Source organism: Oncorhynchus clarkii, chromosome 12, assembly GCF_045791955.1.
Source record: "Oncorhynchus clarkii lewisi isolate Uvic-CL-2024 chromosome 12, UVic_Ocla_1.0, whole genome shotgun sequence".
Lineage (NCBI taxonomy): Eukaryota > Metazoa > Chordata > Actinopteri > Salmoniformes > Salmonidae > Oncorhynchus > Oncorhynchus clarkii.
The window spans coordinates 42914840-42934502 of record NC_092158.1 but is presented as its reverse complement, the minus strand read 5'-3'; the positions used below and the strand labels follow the sequence as shown (position 1 = coordinate 42934502).

Sequence of the window (19663 nt, the reverse complement as noted above, 5' to 3'; positions counted from 1 at the left end):
ATTTGATCATATTACTCCAGTGCTAGCCTCCCTACACTGGCTTCCTGTTAAGGCAAGGGCTGATTTCAAGGTTTTACTGCTAACCTACAAAGCATTATATGGGCTTTCTCCTACCTATCTTTCCTATTTGGTCCTGCCGTACATACCTACACGTACGCTACGGTCACAAGACGCAGGCCCCCTTATTGACCATAGAATTTCTAAGCAAACAGCTGGAGGCAGGGCTTTCACCTATAGAGCTCCATTTTCATGGAATGGTCTGCCTATCCATGTGAGAGACGCAGCCTCGGTCTCAACCTTTAAGTATTTATTGAAGACTCATCCCTTCAGTAGGTCCTATGATTGAGTGTAGTCTGGCCCAGAAGTGTGAAGGTGAACAGAAAGGCTCTGGAGCAACGAACAGCCCTTTCTGTCTCTGCCTGGCCGGTTCCCCTCTCTCCGCTGGGATTCTCTGCCTCTAACCCTATTACATGGGCTGAGTTACTGGTGCTCTTCCATGCCGTCCCTCGGAGGGGTGCGTCACTTGAGTGGGTTGAGTCACTGACGTGATCTTTCTGTCCGGGTTGGTGCCTCCCCTTGGGTTGTGCCGTGGGGGAGATCTTCGTGGGCTATACTCAGCCTTGTTCAGGATGGTAAATTGGTGGTTGAAGATATCCCTCTAGTGGTGTGGGGGCTGTACTTAGGCTCGTTGATACAGTTGCAAGTTTTCTAGAGGCAGCTTCAGGCCGGACTCAGTTGATTGATTTGATACAATGTGTTGCTTTTCACTAGAGATCACAGGAGGCTGGTTGCACCTTAATTTGTAACAGAATTAATTAAATGGCATTGAACAAGTTTCCACGTGTTATTTTTATAAGAAACATTGTTGGGAATTCCTAATTGTTTGCATAGCCAAGTTAAGCCAACTTACATACAGCGCTGACACACACACACACCCCACCAGACCTGCCACCGGGGGTCTTTTCACCGTCCCCATGTCCAGAACAAATTCAAGGGAACCTGCAGTATTATACCGTCATGAGTGCATGAAACTCCCATCGTATATAGCGCAAGTGAACAGCAAACCTTGTTTCAAAAAACAAATAAAGCTACACCTCACGTAACTACGCCTCTACCCCATGTGACCTATTTGTTGTAAACACTAAAATGTATGTGTAGCTGATAGGTGCACACACACACTACATGTTCATGTTTTAAATGTACTGTATGTAAATTGTAAAGACTTTTGTCTGTAATGTCTTTTTTGGTATGTCGGACCCCTGTAAGACGAGCTGTCACCATTGGCGTCAGCTAATGGGGATCCTAATAAATCAAATCAAATCACATCAAACACATGGAAACCATGTGTTTGATACCATTCCATTTACTCCATTCCAGCCTTTATGAGCCATCCTCCCCTCAGCAGCCTCCTGTACTAGACACTGCTCAAGTCAAGTCAGAAAGGCAGTGGAGTATTCGTGGATGCCAAGAGAAGCCAGGCTTCCCCCAACTCTAAGTCATTTTTGGTTGAGATGGAGATGTGAATCCAACACATAAATTATTAATTTGTAGACAAACTGAAATTAAAGCCATAGGCTAAATCAGTGGCACAGATGGAACTATCCAAACAGAAGATACAGTAGATCTCCTTCAAATGTTGATATTTGGTTGCATTGACATCCAAACACCATTCAATGTCACTAAATATCATTACATTTGAAATCAACGAGCTTGAAACCCTAGGCCTATTTTATTGTCTATTTTAAGTTGAATTCTAGGTTGAATTTAAACAATTGTTGATGACTGCAAATGCAATATAGGCCTAAAAGCATAATTGATGATAAATGTCACATTTCATTTGCTCTTTGGAATGAATTAGCAACAGTGAATCTATTTAGTTTTTAGGTAGAGGTCTTTCAGCAATCATTCTCACAATAGCACATTGGTAATAGTCAGTGACAAATATCATAGCTAAACAGCGCTGGACTTGGTTAAAACCCTAGATGGTAGACCAAAGGGGAGCTGTAGATAATGCAATTCTCCAGTAGGAAGTGCTGCCCACACTTTCTGATAGTGGATATAACGTTGAAGATCTGATGTTGTTTTAAAGGTACAAGTTCAACATGTTTTTTACAAGGTTTCTCGGTGTTGAAATTTAGTTACCATGACGACCTAGTCCTGTGGTTGAGATTTCACCCTTAAAATAACGTTGTTATTACTATAATAATATAAAAAATTATATTAAAATAATAATGTTGATTACTTTTTTCAAATCCAATGTCTTTTCCACGTAGATTCCATGTCACAATATGTTGACGAATTATGTTAAAACAACATCGGAGGTTGTTCCAAGTGGGTTGTGTTGCCTTGATTCAGTCCGCAGAGAGAGAAGGGACAAAAAAAACACGTCTGGCACACAGTTTTAGGGTAGCATGTTTATTTGAACTTGCGATTAGCAGTGTAGTATTCTCCTACGTGGCTCACAGGAATTCATAAATACGTAAGCCTATACCGTATTCAAATGAGCCCATGTCATCAGTGACAATGAAAACTCAATGATAAAACTCCATGTGACAGAATGGGGTGACACATACTCTGATTATTCATTAAATAAAAGTATAAAATAAACAAAACAACAGTACATGATGGCCTATATATATTAGATCACAGTAAATCAATTATCAAAAGTCTGAAGAGCACTGAATATTCAAACATTATTGGTTGAAGTAACAAAAACATTTAAATATACTGCACCCGTAATATTAAGCTACAGTACTAGCATGGCAGAAAAGGTCAATGGCTTTTTTATTCAAATTTGTTACGTTTACAGGTTATTGTCCTCGAACAATGAGAGAAATGTTCAGTCCAGATTTCCGACATTTATGTTGAACCCATCAATCCTCAATAATCTGTACAAGGTGACATATGGGCAGACAGACAAAATGGCATAAGAACCAAACTCCTTTTAGGCCTGAGGTACAGTGAAGTAAAACATAGCCATGTTAATATCTGATATCAAATCATCTCTGTAAAAAATAGAAAATAAAACTAAAAATGAATCCCTGTATAACTGTGTGGTCAGTATTAGCTTATCATGCTCTGAATAGAGATCAGTTAGTCAGTTCTTCAACAGGGGTACAGTGGCCCCATACACTAGTATTCAGGCGGCTGCCATTTTGGCTCTGGACGGATCTTAGTGTGCAGGAAGGACAAGGTGAGCTCAGCAAAAGGCAGTAGTTTTATTACATGAGTAAGGTACAATGATTTAGATGGTAATGATCCATGGCTGATTATGAAACAGGGGGGAGCTCATGCAGCTTGGACTGGAGGAGGGGTGGATGGTTACCAGATTGGAGAGCCCTCTCAGAAGTCTCCGTCAGAGAGCAGCCCATGGCTTGAATTCTTTAAGTGGGACACAGCACTGGAGAAGAAAAATAGATTGATAATTGGGAATACTTCAATCATCGTTATAATAATTATCATCATAATGTCACCTAGTCTTCGTCAACTGTGCTAATCAAATTAGCTGAAAAACATTATAATGAGCCTTTTTTTTCTTACAGGCACATTTCAAATTAAATAAGTTCAGACAGGAAATTCACATGAATTGAACCATTTATTAGAAAATAGAAGACAACCCATTACCATTATAATAAACTACAGGCAGTGAGAGAGATATTCCAATCCCCCTGATGGTAACAAACCAAACGGGTGGAGGCTGGGGTGGTGGTAGGCTAGCAGAAAACAGACAACACATAGCAGGTGGCAGCAATAGTTGCAGCAACAACATTAAGCAGCAAAAACATGCCAAGCATACAGCTTAGCTTGGTCCTTTGGTATAGCATGGCGCATGAAATGCCAGGGTAGTGGGTTTGATTCCTGGGACCACTCATATGTAAAATGTATGCATGCTTGACTAAGTCGCTTTGGATAAAAGTGGCTGCTAAATGGCATATGGTCCATTTAAATAGCCATATTATTATAGTAGAGCCGCAATGCAGCAGCAGATGATGTGTGTGTAGATCTGGTCCATTTAAATAGCCATATTAGGGTAGGAAGTGTTGTTTGAATCCGATTGGTGCAATCTCAGCTGATTCTATTAAACATTCGATATGCAAACACTGGAGTTTCCCATCGGAACAGGGTTCACTTAACTATTATACCAGTGGGATAGCCCCTTTATGTATCAGGCTAGTAAGTAGATCCTGTACTTTCCACTTTTGTTGTCTTTACTTGGATAATATAATTGTATTCAATGAGTTATTCCCTTACGCTTGGAGTAATACCTGTGTAATGTTAAGTGTTTCTAAACCTAATCAAGCATTAGTTACCTTTTAATATGTAGTCAGTTAGCAGTGTAGGCACCTTCTCACTGTCCTCCTTCATGGCGTAAAGAACTGTGGGGGATCAAATCAAAACAAGGTGGTTCTTAGCACTGAGTGTAGTGCTGGGCATTGGCACATTTCTGAGCTATGCTACTTGTATAGCTGCTATGTGGGACAGAGACTAATCAAATTGAAAAGGAGGTTCTAACTGAACAAAACACATTTTGAGGGTCAATTTGTATGTCTGTCCAATGAAAATTTAAACTGAGTTGAACATTTGGGAATGTGGTCGTATGACCAGCTAACCCAAACGTGGAAAACGACCCATTAGCTTAGCATTCAATTGCATTATCCCGCCTACTTACTATTGGTGATCATCTGGAGGTCGTCCACAGTTGGAGGAGTTGCTTTCTTCTCATATGGAATTACCGTGTTTAGATACTGAACAACAAAGACAAAGAGAGACCGTTAGGGAAGTGACGTAGCAGTGTTGAATCATTGTAGATTTAACACACTGATATCTTTGGTGGCTAGGAGCTGTAAAAGCTTAAGTGTCTCACCTGTTTGTCTGTCCCTGTGCTGCCAAACGTCTGTCTGATGCCAGTCTGCAGGATGTTGGACAGGCCCTCCATACTAAAACGCTGGAACACAGACAATCACCAGCTGTGAGTGACAACGACCCTCTGTCACCACAACACAGTAACACTTTCTATGAGACAGCTGTCTTGTGATGCATTCTAAATGCAGTTATCAGTTATCTATGCATTCTAAATGCAGTTATCAGTTATCTATGCATTCTAAATGCAGTTATCAGTTATCTATGCATTCTAAATGCAGTTATCAGTTATCTATGCATTTATAAAGCTTATGAGGCGCTTTTATGAATATAGTATGCATAAGAGTGTGTTTTATAATGCATGTAACCTAACAGCATTCATAAAGGCTGTTCATTTAAAAGGAGCCGTCATGAATGCTTGTGACATTAAAATCAGACATTACCACGTCAATTGTATATAGACTGGTTGTACATCATGATCAGGGCTACAGAAATTGACTCCATTCCTACATTGTCATTACTAAACAGATAAAACTACCATGGTACTGGACAGGTAAACACAAGCGTGTCCTTTGCTATGAGTAAAGAGGGGCTGTTAAGTGTTGTTAATTTGTTCCTGGATATGGACAGGCTGGTCTATGCTTTTACTGTATAAGAACCTATGGTCAATTCCTCTGAGTACTGTGTTGGTTTTTCTTCCCGTAAGTGCAGTTTGTAATAACAAAACAAAAAAATGTGTGCAGTTAGGGCCTAATGGCCTCTATGTCCATTATCCATGACGGTGTGGGAGGCAGAGAGAGAGAAAAAGAGTGCTGCCTGGCTTGGAAATGCATCCGTATAGACATTAACACACAGACACTCATGCTTGTGTGTGTGGTGTGTGTGTGTGTGTGCGTGCGTGTGCGTGTGACAGACAGACACAGACACACCACCATCAGCCTATACACTAATACCATTGCCCATACAAACATACCCCCGCCTCGCTCATTTATCTCCCTCCCTCAGTGCTTACCTTCATAGGCATAGAGGCGGGCTTGGAGTCCGTGTGGGCAGTGGTTGTAGTAGTAGTACCACCAACCACGGTCGTGGTTACCGCGTTACCCTGCAGACTGAGGCCCTTATCGCTCCGGCGCCGGCGCTTGCCCGTGTCCCGCTGCTCCTTCTGGCGGTTCTGCACATCCATGAGGGCCGTGATGAACGTGTTCTTCACCTCCTTCTCAAACTCCAACTCGTCACGGCGTGCCAGCTGGGTGACCAGCTCCTCGGAGTACTCCATGATGGCCGACTCCACCCGGCACAGCAGCTCCACCAGGGCTGAGCTGGGCATCAGACTTAGGCCTGGAGAGAGAGGGAGAGAGAGAGAGGCATGGTCTGGTATGGAGCTACTATACCTTAGCCTGGAGCCCAGATCTGTTTGTCCTGTATAGCCAACTCCTACAATCGTTGTCACTAACAGATCTGGGACCAGGCTAACTGTACATAGAGGTGAACCGAGATTCAATATGCATAATATTATATACTGTACAAGGGATATCGAATTGCTTCTCTCGAGGGCCAAAGCATTTCTGGTTATCATTATTATCAGGGATTGACTCAGACCTGGCGCATCAGGACGAAGTGAACTCTCTGGCCAAACAATGACAAACGTCTAGGTAAAAAATAAAACCTGGTCCCGTATTCATAAAGCGTCTCAGAGTAGGAGTGCTGATTTAAGATCAGATATCACAGTTTTTTTTTTTTTTTATCGCTTTGGTGCTATTTTCACAAGTACTGTATGTGGTGAATTTTCTAAACTCTTAGTACAAATCTCCGAACTGGTAACACTTGTAAGTCTTATATTCAAAACCTTTTATTGTGCATTCATTTGGTTTGGAGACATCTTTCACCACACAACAATTGATCCAAAAATATATGTTTACTGTGAAATAGCAAGCGAAAATTGATTTAATCACCAAAACATGAGAGTATTTTCTGCATGAACAGTAGTTATAAAAAAGATAGAAGTTAATCCAAGAGCAAAAAAATGCAAGATACAGGTTTCAAAACGTTGAATGTTGTACTGTAAATTACAGTACATAACACTGTTTTCAATACACCTGCACTACCCATCAAAATTTACTGAAACTCACATTTCCATCATTTTTATCCCATGTGTGATTAAAGTTGGAATTATTGAAGAAATGTTCCACAATCATTGATGCAAAAAGTACATGTATTGTTCAGATATAATTACACTGTAGGTGTACTGTAATCAAATGAAATGAATGAAAGAAACAATGTTTAGCAGTAACTAGTTTGCACCAAGCCTGTCTTGAACATTTGGTAGGTTCTCATCAACATCACAGCAAATGTCTTCATTGTTCATGCACCTGAGGAAAAAACGTTTGTCATGACAAATCCAAGGCTGACATAGGTCTGTCATTGCATACCTCATCTATAGCCTGAAGGAGGATGGCACACTCATGGTGATGCAATCATAAACCTTTGACTTGTATTTTCTTAATGTATTGTACTTATGTATTGTAGTGGTCCTTTGTGGCTCAGTGAGTAAGAGCATGGCACTAGCAACACCAGAGTTGTGGGTTCTATTCCCACGTATATTAAATGGCATATATTACGATATTACAGTACTGTATTGGCCAATGCAATTTTTGTAAAGCAGTGTGAAAATCCCCCATTAAAAAGACCCCAGCAGCTTCATCTTTTTAGCTATTTAGGGGATGCATTTGTTACATACAGTACATCTCTAAAACTTACTGTAAAGTAAAATCAAAATTATAGTACATTACAGTATATCAAGCTTTATACACTGCTCAAAAAAATAAAGGGAACACTTAAACAACACAATGTAACTCCAAGTCACATTTTGTTACGTTACAGCCTTATTCTAAAATGGATTAAATAAAAAAAGTCAATCTACACACAATACCCCATAATGACCATAGACATTTTTTCACATTTATTAAAAATAAAAAGCATAAATACCTTATTTACAAAAGTATTCAGACCCTTTGCTATGAGACACGAAATTGAGCTCAGGTGCATCGTGTTTCCATACGATCATCCCGGAGATGTTTCTACAACTTAGAGTCCACCTGTGGTAAATTCAAATGATTGGACATGATTTGGAAAGGTGAACACCTATCTATATAATTTCAGAACAAAAACCAAGCTATGAGGTTGAAGGAATTGTCCGTAGACCTCCGAGGCAGAATTGTGTCGAGGCACAGATCTTGGGAAGGGTACCAAAACATTTCTGCAGCATTGAATGTCCCCAAGAACACAGTGGCATTCATCATTCTTAAATGGAAGTAGTTTGGAACCACCAAGACTCTTCCTAGAGCTGGCCTCCTGGCTAAACTGAGCAATCGGGGGAGAAGGGCCTTGGTCAGGGAGGTGACCAAGAACCTGATGGTCACTGACAGATCTCCAGAGCTCCTCTGTGGAGATGGGAGAACCTTCTAGAAAGCCAACCATCTCTGCAGCACTCCACTAATCAGGCTTTTATGGTAGTGGCCAGACGGAAGCCACTCCTCAGTAAAAGGCACATGACAGGCCGCTTGGAGTTTGCCAAAAGGCACCTAAAGGACTCTCAGACGATGAGAAACAAGATCTTCCGGTCTGATGAAACCAAGATTGAACTCTTTGGCCTGAATGCCAAGCGTCATGTCTGGAGGAAACCAGACACTGCTCATCACCTGGCCAATACCATCCCTACGGTGAAGCATGGTGTAGGCAGCATCATGTTGTTAGGATGTTTATCTGTGGCAGGGACTGGGAGACTAGTCAGGATCGAGGGAAAGATGAACGAAGCAAAGTGCAGAGAGATCCTTGATGAAAACCTGCTCCAGAGTGCTCAGGACCTCAGACTGGGGCGAACAGGACAACGACCCTAAGCACACAGCCAAGACAACGTAGGAGTGGATTAGGGACAAGTCTCTGAATGTCCTTGAGTGACCCAGTCACAGCCCGGACTTGAACCCGATCGAACATCTCTGGAGAGACCTGAAAATTACTGTGCAGCAACGATCCCCATCCAACCTGACAGAGCTTGAGTGGACCTGCAGAGAAGAATGGGAGAAACTCCCCAAATACAGGTGTGCCAAGCTTGTAGCATCATACCCAAGAAGACTAAAGGCTGTAATTGCTGCCAAAGGTGCTTCAACAAAGTACTGAGTAAAGGGTCTGAATATGTATGTAAATGTAATATTTCTGTTTTTTTAATTTTTATAAAAACCTGTTTTTGCTTTGTCATTATGGGGTATTGTGTGTAGATTTTTGTAAATCCATTTTAGAATAACGCTGTAAAGTAGCACAATGTAGAAAAAGTGAAGGGGTCTGAATACTTTCCGAATGCACAGTACTTTGATGAATTATTATTATTATTATTTTTAAAGCAATATGGATCCTAGATCATCACTCTTTGAGATACTTTATGAATATGGGCCAAGTACCACTTCAGACCTCAAGGGGCAGGAATTAAATAGTCCTGCTGTATTCAGTAGATGACATAAGTGGGATGATATCACTTGTACATCATCCATTTAAATGTTTCATTACCTTGATATTAAATTCTGAGTAGAGTAACTAGCCTTTGACTGTTTCTGTGACTGTGGATGCTGTCTAATATGACTTATATTTCTGGAAGTAAACCGACTTTGCGAAAAACATATTTAAGACGACACACCCAATTCCAAATACAAAGAAATACTCAAACACATGCAGTGCATCTACACACAGACATATGGATTCACAGACATATACCCAAATGTGCTTCCATAAACACACACACACTAAGCAGGAAACATGTCTCTCATGCAGGGGAGCCACATGGTCACACAATATGTCTTTCCACAGGGAACCATATTGAGTGCGTGCCTTGGCCCTCTGAAACGAGAGACTCATATAAAAAAATGCCTGCTGCAGCTTTATCCAGTTATTTATCCTTTTTGCACTACATTCACCATAGAGACTGAAGACTGATGAAATATCCAGATGTTTACTCAGGTAAACTGACAACACTTACATATTGTCTGATCTATGACCCCTCACACAATCAAAGTCCTACAAGCAGTGCAATAGCCTGCTGAGCTAAAGCCTAGGCATGAACTCAAACAAGTGTACATATGTCTCTTACAAGGTTATTTATTTCACAATCAATGCTCATAGAGCCAGCTCTGCACATACTTAACCACTATGAGATCAAAGGTCACTTTATTTTTACACAGTATTGTATGGACAGGAAATTGAATTTGGGAAAAGGTGTCTCCAATGACAATGTTAATTGGATGTTGAATTGCTTAAATTGGCACTCCCTTCTGTTTATTCAACTCCTTGGTTTATGTGACTTGGTGTTTAACCCTTCAGGCAACATTAGTTTTTGTACACTTACCTTCATAGGAGGGCATGTTGTTATTGGAGGCCTGGGACAGCTGTCTAATCTCCTCCAGAAGGGATGGGCTGGTCTTGGATGAGGAGTGTCCACTCTCTTCCTCGTCCTCCTCCTCGGTCTCACCAGGGTCCGGAGAGTTCTCCATCATCTCAACTATCTCCTCAATGACCTTGGAGAGAGAGTGATCGAGGAAGGGATTGCGGGAAGGTAGAGGAATACATACACTTTCACAAATAGCACTTAAAGAATCTATGCATCACCAATAGGTAAACATTCCATGGTCATCAGGCATTCATTATTCATGTGCAGTAGTCCAAGAGGTAACGCAGAATGGAGCTACTTGACATATACTACATTACCAAAAGTATGTGGACACCTGCTAGTCAAACATCTCATTCCAAAATCATTCACATGAATATGGATTTGGTCCCCCTTTTGCTGCTATAACAGCCTCCACTCTTCTGGGAAGGCTTTCCACTAGATGTTGGAACATTGCTACGGTTACTTGATTCCATTCAGACACAAGAGCATTAGTGAGGTCGGGCACTGATGTTGGGCGATTACACCTGGATCGCAGTCGGTGTTCCAATTTATCCCAAAGGTGTTTGATGGGGATGAGGTCAGGGCTCTGCACAGGCCAGTCAAGTTCTTCCATATCGATCTCGACAAACCATTTCTGTATCAACCTCGCATTGTGCACAGGGGCATGGTCATGCTGAAACAGGAAAGGGCCTTCCCCAAACTGTTGCCACAAAATTGGAAGCACAGAATCGTCTACAATGTCATTGAATGCTGTAGCATTAAGACTTCCCTTCACTGGAACTAAGGGGCCCTGCCCGAACCATGAAAAACAGCCACAGACCATTATTCTGTCTCCACCAAACTTTACAGTTGGCACTATGCTTTGGGGCAGGTAGCGTTCTTCTGGTATCTGCCAAACCCAGATTCGTCCGACGGACTGCCAGATGTTGAAGCATGACTCATCAATCCAGAGAACGTGTTTCCACTGTACCAGAGTCCAATGGCAGTGAGATTTACACCACTCCAGCCAACGCTTGGCATTGCGCATGTTAATTTTAGGTTTGTGTGCAGCTGCTCGGCCATGGAAACCCATTTCTTGAAGCTCCCGGCAAACAGTTATTGTGCTGACGTTGCTTCCAGAGGTAGTTTGGAACTCAGTAATGAGTGTTGCAATCGAGGACAGACGTTATTTACGTGCTACACGCTTCAGCACTCCCGTGGTCCTGTTCAGTGGTCCCGTTCTGTGAGCTTGTGTGGCCTACCACTTCGCGGCTGAACCACTGTTGCTCCTAGATGTTTCCACTTCACATTAACAGCACTTACAGTTGACCAGGGCAGTTCTAGCAGAGCAAAAATGTGACTTGTTGGAAAGGTGGCATCCTATGACAGTGCCACATTGAAAGTCACTCAGCTCTTCAGTAAAGCCATTCTACTGCCAATGTTTGTCTATGGAGATTGCATGGCTGTGTGCTCGATTTGTCAGCAACAGGTGTGGCTGAACTAGCCGAATCCACTAATTTGAAGGGGTGTCCATGTACTTTTGAATATATAGAGTATAGTCTTGCAATACTTTTCGCCTTGGCTTTTTTAACCACTGTTATTTTATTGGGCTTTAATGTATTCTACTTTCATATATTTTTTTTTAACTGTCTAAATAACCTAGGACCAGTCCCTTCAGAAAGTATTCATATCCCTTGACTTATTACACATTTTGTTGTGTTACAGCCTGAATTCAAAATGTATTAAATATATGTTATCTCACCCATCTACACACAATACACCATAATGAAAATATGTTTTTAGAAATGTAAGTACATTTATTGAAAAGTAAATATGGAAATATCTAATTTACATAAGTATTCACACACCTGAATCAATACATATTAGAATTACCTTTAGCAGTGATTACATCTGTGAGTCTTTCTGGGGAAGTCTCTAAGAGATTTGCACACATGGATTGTACCATAGTTGCACATTTATTATTTAAATAATTATTTAAGCTCTGTCAAGTTGATTGTTGATCATTGCTAGACAGCCATTTTCAAATCTTGCCATAGATTTTCAAGCCAATTTATGTCAAAACTGTAACTAGGCCACTCAGTAACAGTCAATGTTGTCTTGGTAAGCATATCCAGTGTAGATTTGGCATTGTGTTTTTGGTTATTGTCCTGCTGAAAGGTGAATTTTCTGTCAGTGTCTGTTGGAAAGCAGACTGAACCAGGTTTTCCTCTAGGATTTTGCCTATGCTTAGCTCTATTCTGTTTCTTTTTAGCCACCCTCAAAAATGAAGATGACAAGCATACCCTTAACATGAAGCAGCCACCACCATGCTTGAAAATATGAAGAGTGGTACTCAGGACATAAATGCTTTGTACTCAGGACATAAATGTAATTTCTTTGCAATATTTTTTGCAGTTTTACTTTAGTGCTTTTGTTGCAAACAGGATGCATGTTTTGGAATATTTGTATTCTGTACAGGCTTCCTTCTTTTCACTCTGTCTTTTAGGTTAGTATTGAGGAGTAACTACAATGTTGTTGATCCATCCTCAGTTTTCTCCTATCACAGCCATTAAACTCTATAACTGTTTTGAAGTCACCATTGGCCTCATTGTGAAATCCCTGAGTGGTTTCCTTCCTCTCTGGCAACTGAGTTAGGAAGGCCGCCTATATCTTTGCAGTGACTGGGTGTATTGTTACACCATACAAAGTGTAATTAATAAATTCACCATGCTCAAAGGAATATTCAATGTCTGCTTTTAGTTTTTTTACCCATCTACCAATGGGTGCCCTTCTTTGCGAGGCATTGGAAAACCTCCCTGGTCTTTGTGGTTAAATCTGTGTTTGAAATTCACTGCTCAGCTGAGAGACCTTACATATATTTGTATGTATGGGGTACAGAGATGAGGTTGTCATTCAAAAATCATGTTAAACAGTATTATTGCACACAAAGCGAGTCCATGAAACGTATGTGACTTGTTAAGCAGATTTTTACTCCTGAACTTCTTTAGGCTTGCCATAACAAAGGGATTGAATACTTATTGACCCAAGACATTTAAGTGTTTCATTTTTTATACATTTATAAGAATTTGTTAAAAACATTATTCCACTTGAACATTATGGGATATTGTGTGAAGGCCAGGCTGTAACACAACAAAATGTGGAAAAAGTCCAGGGGTGTCAATACTTTCTGAAGGCACTGTAACTGGAAGTACTACCAAGTTGTTTGTATAACAGAAAGTACATGTGTCTTTAGTCACCTGATCAGCAGTGATAAGAGGCTCCTCACTCAGGCAATTGGCATTGTCGTTCTTCTCGTTCATCTCCTCCTCCTCTTTTTCATGAATCTGGAGAATGCGAGAGAGAACGAATGAAACCATGGAAACCCCTTCAGCCACATTAGTGGAATCTTAACTTCTTAGTATTAGAAATAGAAACCATGGAAACAAGGTTTACCCCCAGTGGTGTTAGCGCTAGCATCTTAGCATTCGAAAAATAAGATTACAGAAAAGCCATTCACCCATATTGAATTTAGCTTTAGCATATTAGCATTGGCGTTTGGGGAGCTAATGAACATTCCCCAAATTTGAACCCATCATTCCCTTCTCTGCTCTTCATCTGAAAATAAAATTTCTGCCCCTCGAGTTTGGAAGCCATCTTGAAAGTGTTCGGGTTGTGCTTAGTCGCATTCAAATTGCCATGATTCTATCTATTGACTGTTTGTTTTCTACTTTCCTCTAAAAAATATTGCTTTTGATGCTCATTGTTCTTATGCCGTTGGTCTCAGCCAAGTTTATCCCTGCAAGGATATCAATCAGTAATTATCTAAACCGGGGGCATAGAAGACTAAATGCTGATGGACTGCTTTTTCAATGTCTGTAGAGTCTCTTATAGCTTCTGCTGGAGACTGTGTGTCTGCGTATTGACCCTGACCCAGCCCTGAGCCTTGGCCCTGACCCAGCCCTGAGCCTTGGCCCTGACTCTTTGAGTGCCTGGAGTTGCATGTGAGAGCAGATTAGTGGAGGAGAGGGCGTAGGAGGAGGAGGGTGGTTGACTGATACTGAGTAGCAGGCAGTCAAGGCAGCTCAGCCTTGATTTTTGGTGTCAGGTCAGGTGACGTCAGCACCACAACCTCAAGGCATGAATGACATCCAGTCAGTCAGCCAGCCTGCCAGCCAGCACACTCTAGCTAGCATTCTTTCTAAGACGTTGCTCAGTTACAGCACGTCCTCGCACATTGCCTCCCTTCAGAACACACTAGTCAGTCACACATGAAAGAGGTTTTGAGCAGAAAAGCCCATTCCTTGCTCTAGAATCCAATTGATAATACAAATATGAAATCCAATTGTTCTGAAATCCATTCAAATAAGACTAAAAGTCTTAAAGAAAAATGCAATTTCAAGATAGTCTTTCAAACTTATCTCAAAATGTTTCAGGTCTTTCCAGGTGAGAAGGGAGAGAAAGACGATTCTTCCAATGACTTTAAATTATAATGAAGTATATTAGAAAGTGTTACCTCCTGATCGGAGAGGTTGCCGTTGAATCCCTCTGAGTTGGGGTCGTCCCAGCTGGAGACAGAGGAAGGGACGTAGTTATCCGTCAGCGCATCCCACACACTGAAACATGGACAACACATACACACATTCAGTCACTGCAACACAACAGAAGTACACAGTAAAAATGCAACAAAAAAAAACAAACAGATGCAAACACACAACCACCAACATTGTAACAGGTAATTTCATACACTGCAACACAAGACAAACACACAACCACCAACATTGTAACAGGTAATTTCATACACTGCAACACAAGACAAACACACAACCACCAACATTGTAACAGGTCATCTCATACACTGCAACACAAGACAAACACACAACCACCAACATTGTAACAGGTCATCTCATACACTGCACCACAAGACAAACACACAACCACCAACATTGTAACAGGTCATCGCATACACTGCAACACAAGACAAACACACAGCCAACGACGCTTGAATGATCAGGACATTCACAACAAAGCACAATACACTATCAGTCCTCAAGGCTGCAACTATCTGGAAATAGGCTTTTTGTTTGGCACAGAAGCCTAATCCCAAATCCAGTGCCGGTTTGTGATTTAAAGAATTGAGAGGAGGATGGATTACATAAGAGGACCATCTTTCTCTTCCTCTCTAGATGACCCTCCTCTACCCAAATCATATTTGATAGAAATTATCAATTGTATATCTGCAGCCATTTCCTTCTATTAGTGTTCCGTTGACCATTTGCAGACAGTGAATTCAGAGGAGGAGATGTTCACATGACATAATTGTGCTTTGTTCCCAATTCTGTCCCTCAACTTGCCAACATAATAAATAACATCAAAATGCACATCATAATCCTCCGTATTGCACTCCAGGCTGCAATGCACACTGTCAACTAACAATTAAAGAAAAGCCCACAGATTAAAACATTTTTTAAAGGTGTCCAATGTGAAGAAGTATAGATAAAAACAGCCCCTTACAGCATTGTACAGGTCCTCCTCGAACTATAAGCACCTCGGTCCAATCAAGGCTGCAGCCTTGTGAAAATGACCAGAGTAGAACTCTCCCTTTGTTTACGCTTTCTTTGTTTTCCATCCAGCTTGGCATGGCACCCACACCCTACCCTCCTCTTAGTGGCACTGCCCAGCCATGCGCCAAACAGGAAACAAGCAGCCATTCATCGGGACTCATGACCTCACAGGTCATGCCTGTTGTGTTGTTCACAACACACACACATACACACCTCTCCATCTGCCAAACAGGAACTAACTGGTACAGCACCGTCCCATATACACTGCTCAAAAAACTAAAGGGAACACTTAAACAACACAATGTAACTCCAAGTCAATCACAGTTCTGTGAAATCAAACTGTCTACTTAGGAAGCAACACTGATTGACAAAAAATGTCACATGCTGTTGTGCAAATGGAATAGACAACAGGTGGAAATTATAGACAATTAGCAAGACACCCCCAATAAAGGAGTGGTTCTGCAGGTGACAACCACAGACCACTTCTCAGTTCCTATGCTTCCTGGCTGATGTTTTGGTCACTTTTGAATGCTGGCGGTGCTTTCACTCTAGTGGTAGCATGAGACGGAGTCTACAACCAACACAAGTGGCTCAGGTAGTGCAGCTCATCCAGGATGGCACATCAATGCGAGCGGTGGCAAGAAGGTTTGCTGTGTCTGCCAGCGTAGTGTCCAGAGCATGGAGGCGCTACCAGGAGACAGGCCAGTACATCAGGAGACGTGGAGGAGGCCGTAGGAGGGCAACAACCCAGCAGCAGGACCGCTACCTCCGCCTTTGTGCAAGGAGGAGCAGGAGGAGCACTGCCAGAGCCCTGCAAAATGACCTCCAGCAGGCCACAAATGTGCATGTGTCTGCTCAAACGGTCAGAAACAGACTCCATGAGGGTGGTATGAGGGCCCGGCGTCCACAGGTGGGGGTTGTGCTTACAGCCCAACACCGTGCAGGACGTTTGGCATTTGTCAGAGAACACCAAGATTGGCAAATTCGCCACTGGCGCCCTGTGCTCTTCACAGATGAAAGCAGATTCACACTGAGCACATGTGACAGACGTGACAGTCTGGAGACGCCGTGGAGAATGTTCTGCTGCCTGCAACATCCTCCACCAGGGTCAGCCCTGGTGTGGGGTGGCATTTCTTTGGGGAGCCGCACAGCCCTCCATGTGCTCGCCAGAGGTAGCCTGACTGCCATTAGATACCGAGATGAGATCCTCAGACCCCTTGTGAGACCATATGCTGGTGCGGTTGGCCCTGGGTTCCTCCTAATGCAAGACAATGCTAGACCTCATGTGGCTGGAGTGTGTCAGCAGTTCCTGCAATAGGAAGACATTGATGCTATGGACTGGACTGGCCCGCCCGTTCCCCAGACCTGATTCCAATTGAGCACATCTGGGACATCATGTCTCGCTCCATCCACCAACAGACTGTCCAGGAGTTGGCGGATGCTTTAGTCCAGGTCTGGAGGAGATCCCTCAGGAGGCCATCCGCCACCTCATCAGGAGCATGCCCAGGCGTTGTAGGGAGGTCATACAGGCACGTGGAGGCCACACACACTACTGAGCCTCATTTTGACTTGTTTTAAGGACATTACATCAAAGTTGGATCAGCCTGTAGTGTGGTTTTCCACTCCAAATCCAGACCTCCATGGGTTGATAAATTTGATTTGCATTGATCATTTTTGTGTGATTTTGTTGTCAGCACATTCAACTATGTAAAGAAAAAAGTAGTTAATAAGAATATTTCATTCATTCAGATCTAGGATGTGTTATTTTAGTGTTCCCTTTAGCAGTGTATTTGCAAACCTTTAGTTAATCTGGAACTTAGATTTAACCAATCATTCCAACAACTGTGTCGCATAACATAAAGGATCAAGCTTGCAACAGGTGAATGTGTCTATGTTCCTTGCGTCACTACATGGATAGTGATGGAGGAACCAATTTCAAAACATTCAAATCAGAAACATCATATGATGCGGTGTCTAACTCTGTGGTGTACTGTAGAATAGATAAGCAAAAACGTCATTTAGGCACACCCACATGCTAACAATAGCATCCCCAACATACATCTTTGTAATATTATATCATAATGAATTCTGAATATGAATCAATAGGCATACCCAAGGTCACATACAACAAAGCTATTCTTAGCAAGAGGGTTTATTTCCACCCAATGTGAGAATGTCTGCATTTTCTCTTCAAAGGCTGTTGGCGAATGGGAGTTCTGGTTGCCTGCTGGTAGAGGCAGTAGACAGACCAACAGAGGAACAAGAGAGTACAAAAATACATGGAATAATTCAAGGCCTATCCCGACTGTGGACTGCTGGGGTGTGTTGTTGTGGTTTTTGCTGGTGGGCGATTTGGTCGGCTGTGAGGTAGGCTGAGTAACAGCTTCAACGTTGGTCATCATAGGATCTGAGAGTTGGGTCATGAGATATGCAGTGGTACTGTTTGAACAATGTTAAATAATGACATACAGTGAGCTCCGAAGGTATTGGTGACACACTTTGGATGTGAAATGACACAAAGACTATAAGGTTGAAGTGCAGACTCTCCACTTTAATTTGAGGGTATTTTCATCCACACTGGATGAACCGTTTAGAAACGACAGCACTGTTTGTACATAGTCTTCCCATTTTTAGGCGACCAAAGGTATTGGGACAAATTCACTTATATGTGTATTAAAGTAGTCAAAAGTTAAGTATTTGGTTCCATATTCTTAGCACGCAATGACTACATCACGTTTGTGACTCTAAAAAGTTGTTTGTTTTGGTTGTGTTTCAGATCATTTTGTGTCCCATACAAATGAATGGTAAATAATGTATTGTGTCATTTGGAGTCACTTTAATTGTAAACAACATGTTTCTAAACACGTCTACATTCATGTGGACGCTACCATGACTATGGATAGTCCTGAATGAATCGTGAATAATGATGAGTGAGAAAGTTACAGACACTCAAATATCATACCCCCACAAAAAATGCTAACCTCCTCTATTACTGTAATGGTGAGAGATTTGTGCGTCTAACTTTCTCACTCATCATTATTCACGATTCATTCAGGACTATCCATAATCATGGTAGCGTTCACATGAATGTAGAAGTGTTTAGAAACATCTTTTATTCTTATTTACAATAAAAAATTATTCCAAATAACACAATATATTATTTACCATTAATTTCTAGTGGCACAAAATTCTGAAATCTGAAACACAACCAAAACAAACAGTAAATGCATTCAACAAGTTTTGTAGAGTGACAACCTTGATGTAATAACTGTGTGCTAGGAATTTGGGAACAAATACTAAACTTTTGACTACTTTAATACACATAAGTGAATTTGTACCATTACTTTTGGTCCCGTAAAATTAGGGGACTATGTACAAAATGTGCTGTAATTTCTAAATGGTTCCCCCGATATGGATAAAGTTAAAGTTCCAACTCTGCACTTGAACCACAGTCATTGTATCATTTCAAATCCAAAAGTGTTGTAGTACAGAACCAAAACAACAAAAAATGTGTCACTGTCCCAATACTTTCTGAGCTCATTGTAGTAATGGTACATCAGCTAATGCTCTGTTTAACTGATAGCTGTGATGCCTTGTGGGATTCTATCTGAACTGTACTGAATGCATAGGTGTAGTGTTCATACCTGCTCGTTTCACACCAAACCCAGAATTTACATGCTCTGATTGAAGTAAATGGTGTGCCTTACGAATGGGACTGTATAGCCACAAAAGTATGCAATTTGAAGACAGAAGAGGAAGACATCATCAGACATGATGTACTACCTAAATAAGCAAGCTGACCAATGCTTTGCTCAGAAGATTGCTGCAA

At 41.6% G+C, this 19663-nt stretch overlaps 1 protein-coding gene across 3 annotated transcripts in view; it reads right to left on the bottom strand.

Annotated features, from left to right (window-relative positions):
* Positions 1–2399: 2399 nt before the first annotated feature.
* Positions 2400–19663, bottom strand: part of LOC139423216 (fasciculation and elongation protein zeta-1-like) — a 33457-nt gene continuing 16193 nt past the window's right edge. Inside the window, exons 3-11 of one of the 3 annotated variants that reach the window (XR_011635814.1) lie at positions 14787–14886; positions 13531–13617; positions 10253–10421; positions 5873–6198; positions 4865–4945; positions 4670–4745; positions 4311–4376; positions 3326–3400; positions 2400–2888 (exon numbers count right to left, since the gene is read on the bottom strand). Coding sequence is in view for 2 of the 3 variants with exons in the window: in XM_071174972.1 (XP_071031073.1) it covers positions 3384–3400; positions 4311–4376; positions 4670–4745; positions 4865–4945; positions 5873–6198; positions 10253–10421; positions 13531–13617; positions 14787–14886 (922 nt within the window). In the remaining variant the exon portion in view is untranslated. Of the gene's footprint in view, positions 3401–4310; positions 4377–4669; positions 4746–4864; positions 4946–5872; positions 6199–10252; positions 10422–13530; positions 13618–14786; positions 14887–19663 lie in introns of all 3 variants that reach the window. The other 2 variants (XM_071174972.1, XM_071174973.1) reach the window with 2 other exon arrangements.